The 6,270-nt window shown below is 34.7% G+C and overlaps 1 protein-coding gene across 3 annotated transcripts in view; it reads left to right on the plus strand.

Annotated features, from left to right (window-relative positions):
- Nucleotides 1-6,107, plus strand: part of LOC100186071 (magnesium transporter NIPA2) — a 10,145-nt gene extending 4,038 nt beyond the window's left edge. For 2 of the 3 annotated variants that reach the window (XM_002121056.5, XM_026836319.1), the window contains 7 exons: nt 549-691; nt 1,640-1,696; nt 2,466-2,556; nt 3,811-3,971; nt 4,433-4,680; nt 5,123-5,279; nt 5,533-5,818. In XM_002121056.5, the coding sequence (XP_002121092.2) occupies nt 549-691; nt 1,640-1,696; nt 2,466-2,556; nt 3,811-3,971; nt 4,433-4,680; nt 5,123-5,279; nt 5,533-5,804 (1,129 nt within the window). In that variant the 3' untranslated portion in view covers nt 5,805-5,818. Of the gene's footprint in view, nt 1-548; nt 692-1,639; nt 1,697-2,465; nt 2,557-3,810; nt 3,972-4,432; nt 4,681-5,122; nt 5,280-5,532 lie in introns of all 3 variants that reach the window. The other variant, XM_009861686.3, reaches the window with a different exon arrangement.
- The last annotated feature ends 163 nt before the right edge of the window (nt 6,108-6,270 follow it).

Genomic DNA, 6,270 nt, shown 5'->3' on the forward strand with positions numbered 1-6,270 from the left:
TATAGAACCGAATGAAACACGATGGTTTTCAACAATCTCGTTTGTGATGTAACGATCGTAAAGGTTTATTCTGACGTAAATAACCGTTACCATATCCAAGATAAACATGCGTAGAAACTTGCCAGTTGCGCCACTGGCTGTAACAATTATATATATTTTTTTAATTAAATACTTTTTGTATGAATTTTACATTTTGCAACAGTAGAAATTACGAAACGAGACGCGTCTTTAACCGCAAACCACGTGTTCTGTATTATTTTGATTAGCGACGCTTTTCGGCTGAATAGGAACGCGTTCTCGTACGCCTTTCTCCTTGATGACGTCATAGGTGCTCGGGCTCGGGCTCGTGCCGAGCTTTTCGTTGAAGCTCGGCGCTCGGCGAACCCGAGCTTTTTCAACTCCAGCACATCCCTAGGCTATATTACAATGTTATAAACTTTAATTATGGTGTACTAGTTAAGTAGTTTATGATAAATATTAAATATGCCCCTCAATTTATCAAGCTACTTGGTTCAAGGATGGCATTGTATAACAACCTGTTTCCTTAGTGCTGCCATGGATACAGAAACATATGGTGGCTTCTACATTGGACTCGGTCTTGCAATTAGTTCAAGCATATTTATTGGGGGAAGTTTTATTTTAAAAAAGAAGGGGCTCTTGCGATTGGCTGACAAAGGCACCACTCGCGCAGGTAAATATTAGGCTTGTTGTACAGTTTATTCACGTTGTATTTTAGAATGAAGTTATACTAATGCAGAGGTAGCTTTTTGCCTAAGAGGGCCATGAAAGCAGGGGTGTAAGTAGGAGACTGTTTTGCTGTCATGACAGCCCCCTTTCCGCAAACATATACGCAGTCAGAAGGGCTAAGACGGACACACGCGTGTTACATTCAATATTACATTCCTTTGCTTGAAATTGGAACAATTTTACCAATATTTAAATGATACATATTTTATTTGTTTTCTCATCAGAGGAATCTTACACCTAACTTAATAAGTACAAACAATTCAATTGTCAGAAAATTCTTGGTGAACAAGTTATAGAGACAGAAATAACACTTGGCATTTCTTGACACCAATATTACAGATCAACTGTTTTTTTGATCATTACAAATGGATTGTTACGCTATGGAAAATTACAGAAAGAGTTTTATTTTTAGCATTTAAGCTAAGAAATGCCAACCTAGATTTATCTGCAAGTCACAGACACAGTGATAAACACCAAAAACTGAGCCACATCTAGGAGTCATAGGTTCCCGACCTCCTGGTTAGCATGTAGGTCTCAAACCGTACACTTCCAATTACTTAATTGTGCCCAATTGCTAAATTAATTGTGCCCAATTGCTAAATTAATTAGCAGATATGCTAAATGAGGAAATGTTCTCTCAGAATGCATTTTTATCATAAAACTGCCTTTATAATGATCTGTTGCTTCAAAATACATGATAAACAAAAATCAAGTCCAGCAAATTGTACAATATAAGAGAAACATATACATTTCACATAATTTGCATCCTTCTTATTTAAACATAATACACAAATACACAAAAACCCTGCAGCCATATGAGCACCAGATCAGGGTTAAATTTACAGAATTTCATACAGTTGGCATGATTTTAACTTCTTGTATTACATCCTAGGCGATGGTGGACATGCCTACCTTAAAGAGTGGATGTGGTGGGCTGGCTTACTGACAAGTAAGACTATATATATATATATATTATTATACGGCTACCATTTGTTTATTATTGTGTATATATAGTGGGGTGGGGGAAGATGGGACATCTTTAGCACATAATATCCAAATATATTATCGTGTTTTAAACATTTAACAACGGTCTTTGAAAGTCGGAAGGATATAGTTTTGTAATTCTTTGAATCTTCTTTGTTTACTACTAAATGAGACTAGAAAATAGATTTAAAAAGTGTCCCATCTTCTCCCACCCTACTCTATATATACCAAAACAAAGGGAATGCCTATATATATTATTATAGCCTACTCAGTACCTAAGTAACAGAGTTAGAGTAATTAGTAAGGGGCTTATTTATGGGGGTTCTTGGCCATTTTCTTGTAAAAAATAGGGCCTGAAATAGTCATGCTTCATTGCACTGCACACCCGGTTTATGAGTGACGCAATAAAAGTTTTAAAAAGCAGTTCGATTCTTCATTTGTAAATTCCTGAATAAGCCCATGTATTAGTGTTCACCTTGAAAAATTCTTTGGTATAATCGTATGCTCTGTTTACTTTCCATGATCTCCCAACATTCCATTCAAGTCAATTCTTCTGCCCAAATATTTGCCAAGACAATAAAATCTTTAAGTTATCCTACAGCGGGTACAGACAATAAAACATAGATAGCATAAGCTTCAATCGCTAAATGTTCAATTTAACACTTGTTTTTTATGAGTATGTATAGTGCAAAAAGGCCCTATGTCTTTATCTAAATATTATTTTATAATTACAGTGGGATTGGGTGAGGGAGCCAACTTCCTTGCTTATGCATTTGCACCAGCTTCATTAGTTACCCCCCTGGGTGCTCTCAGTGTTCTAGTCAGGTAAACAAAATTCTATTCTCTCTGTTTTTCAAATAGTATAATTGTTACTGTTGTTTAAAGAGATGAATAAAAATTATGGTATGATGTAGAAACAAGTCTTGCATTTGTTCATGAACAGAATACGCTTTGTATATTTCTGTTGTAAATTGTGCTTTTTTTGGCAAATCAACAGCAGTTATAATATGCACAAAACAGCGATTTGTTGTATGTGCATAAAACAAAAAAATTAGTGTAGAAACATTGGGACCTCTTATGTATGTACCTGCTAGAGTGCTACGTACATATATATATATATATATATATGTTATATAATTGTGTTGTTGTATATTTAATGCAGCAATGTGTTCAATTATGGTATGTGCTGTATGCTGCCATATTTAATATGTCTTTGTGACTGTACAAACAAATGTTTTTTCTCACATTCCCCCATTCAAATAAACCTGAAATAACAATACAACAATACAATATACTGTTTGTATTGTTTCCTTTTTGATCAATGAAAAAAATTGTATAAAAAATAAACTTTGTACAGCAAGGCATTTATCTTAAATAGTCACACGTGGATTTTTCTACCCTCTTGCATTTAAAGTTGCCAAGAAGTATTTAAATTTCCTAAATCCTAACCCTTATGTGGTTTGGCTTGTAAATAATTAAAGCGCTGTTTGCCCTAAATTTAATCTCAATCAGTCGCTTGTGCATTTTCTTGCACAAATGGGAATCCTTATCATTATTTCATGGCTATTGATCCGATCTGATGTTGCTAAAATCAGTTACGTAATTGAAAGTTTAATCGCTTGTGGCAACAATCATTTATTTCCCCAGTTTTGCCGAAATTGTAAATACAAAATGCCAAAAGTATAAACACATCAGCACATGTACTCGATTTAAACCTGTTTTAATAATTTTCTGCTTTGTTTTTTTATAGTTGTCAGCCATGCAGGAAAAATGAAACAATTCACAAAATAAAATAATTACTCACAAAGTTACGTACGTGGTAACTCCTAAGCAACATAAGGTGTATTACAGAGAACACCTGTGTTAAAATGTTTATAATATACAGTTGAGTTATTTATTCAATAGCTAAAATTAACATACACAATTCAAAAAAACTGTTTCATTTTTTGAAATTGTGATACCTTTAGATCACATTTTTTTTATCAATAGAGAGAATTTTTATCAATACACACTGCAGATTTGATTTTTTGTTGGTATGTCCCTTAACATGCAATTAATTGAACATTATATTTATTCCAGCGCTGTCCTGTCTTCTTACTTCCTGGATGAGAGGTTGAACCTCCATGGGAAGTTGGGATGCATTCTCTCCATCCTGGGATCAACGGTGATCGTGATCCACGCTCCTCAGAAGGAAGAGGTCGCTGATCTTCAGGAGATGGGAGAAAAACTTCGAGATCCAAGTTTGTTTTTTTAAACAATTTTTATTTATAATGTTTCTAGTATGTTTATGCTTGTTCTTAGAAAATGTTCATTTTTTTATTAATGTTTGCTCTTTTATTATTTTTGTACCTAATTGATTCATGATTTTTTTATGTGTGAAAAGTAAGGTTTTTAAAACTGTGATGCAAACTGAAATGCAATTGACTTTATTCTAAAATTATTTTTATTGCAACTGGGAAATATGAATGTTTTACTTCCTGGCTATATCTGTTAACATACTAAATGTTAACATGTCATCTGTCTATATAGGTATAGCTTTTAAATTTCAATATAACTTCTTTGTCCTGGCACAAAGTGTATCAAACAGAACACACACTGTCATTTTCCGAAAACGCGAGGATGACGCAAGTTAGATTTGTTTATCCGTTTAATTCTTAAAATAACCCATTTTCTGCGTCATTAACCGAACCATAATTTCCAGTTTTCGTCACATATGCTGTTGCCGTGCTCCTTGTCTCCCTCTACCTGATATTTTACGTGGCTCCGAGGCACGGCACGTCCAACGTGATGGTCTACATAAGCATATGCTCGCTGCTTGGCTCATTCTCAGTATCCTGCGTCAAGGGTGTTGGTATGGTATTCAAGGGGTTCGCAGCAGGGGACAATGTATGGATCAAGCCTCTCACATACGTTCTTATCATTGGTTTAGTTCTATCCGTGTCAACTCAGGTATGGAAAGACTTTTGAGTTCACAGATTTTTTTACCTTTTAGTCTTATGCCAATTTTAGGCCTCATTTAATGTTAATGTTAGCATAGTCTTTCTGCTACTTATAAAATGATTTATTTCTTAATACATAAATTTTTGGATGTACAGTAGGGTGGGGGAAGACAAGACATTTTAAGTACATAATATCCGAATATGCTAATCATGTTTTTAACAATTAACAACGATATATGGGAATCCTGGGGATATTTTTTATTATTTCTTTGTTAACTACCAAATAGGACAAGGGAATAGAATAAAAATGTGTCCCATCCTTCCCGTACTATATGCATATATTTTTTTAATGTAGCAAAACAACCATGTAAAAAATTACAATATATATTATAGACGCATTTTACTGTTAAATTGGCTAATGCATTTTACCTAACATAGGCTTTTGATTACAGGTTAACTACCTAAACAAAGCATTAGACGTTTTCAACACATCAATGGTAACTCCAGTCTATTATGTCCTGTTCACCACAACAGTTTTGACTTGTTCAGCTATTCTGTTTAAAGAATGGAACGATATGGATGCTAGATCAGTTATTGGGATGCTAGCAGGTTGGTTGTGTTATTTAGATGGAAATAGGTTGTAATGTTAACATATCTCAGATTATATTATTGTAGTTTGAAAACAGTATTACATGTTTTCTATTATGTGCGTATTATTTATGTCAGTCAGGGTATGTGTTTCACGAGCATGTTAATTTTTTTTTGCGGAGACCTGGTGAGACCATGTAGCAATCAAATGGTTAAATGTTTTTTATTTTATGTGTTAAAAATGCTTTTTTATTCAAAACTTGCAATTTTTTAGGTTTCGGAACGATTGTCACCGGTATTTTCTTTCTTCACGCTTTCAAGGACATTAACTTCTCACTAAATGACTTACCGAAGTTTTCCAAGAATGGTGCTTCGGATCAGTCGGTCCACTATACCACTATGATGAGGAATCATACGGATGAGAGAAGAGAACTCTTGGATGAGGTGGACCTCACTATGTACTCAGAGGATGATGAAGAAAACTCTGCCGTGCTCTTTAACAAAAAACCCAAGGACACTCTTCAAAATGGCCGCATCCAAAGATAAATTATCTTTCCCAACCAAATGTTCCATATACCAAGTTTTGCAGCACATTGTCCTGTGCCAAGACCCTTCTTCGGTTTTAGGGTTTTATCAATTACGGCGTCTCTCGTGTGCTTTTTTCTTTTTTATCCCGTTGCCCTTCTCTCCTTTTGAACAATCTTGCAAATTGTTTGGTGCTCTGGTTCCAGCGAATTTGCCTTTTTCTCAGTAGCTGACTTATATTAATTTATCCGATCGTGCAGTTCGTTTCCCAACTACTATATCATAATCATTACATAAGTATACCCGTTTAAATAGCTCAAAAATCAAATTTTCCCCAGGCATACATCAAACTCTTTCACCTAATTCCCTTAGAAGTCGTAGCTTATCTATGCAATGCAATTACGGTACCCTAAAAGTCTAAAATGGAGTCGTTTATATTCTCCACCGCACGTGGTAAATATCTCCCGATTTACAATTTTTATCACTC

The sequence above is a fragment of the Ciona intestinalis genome, chromosome 10, assembly GCF_000224145.3.
Source record: "Ciona intestinalis chromosome 10, KH, whole genome shotgun sequence".
NCBI classification, from domain to species: Eukaryota; Metazoa; Chordata; class Ascidiacea; order Phlebobranchia; family Cionidae; genus Ciona; species Ciona intestinalis.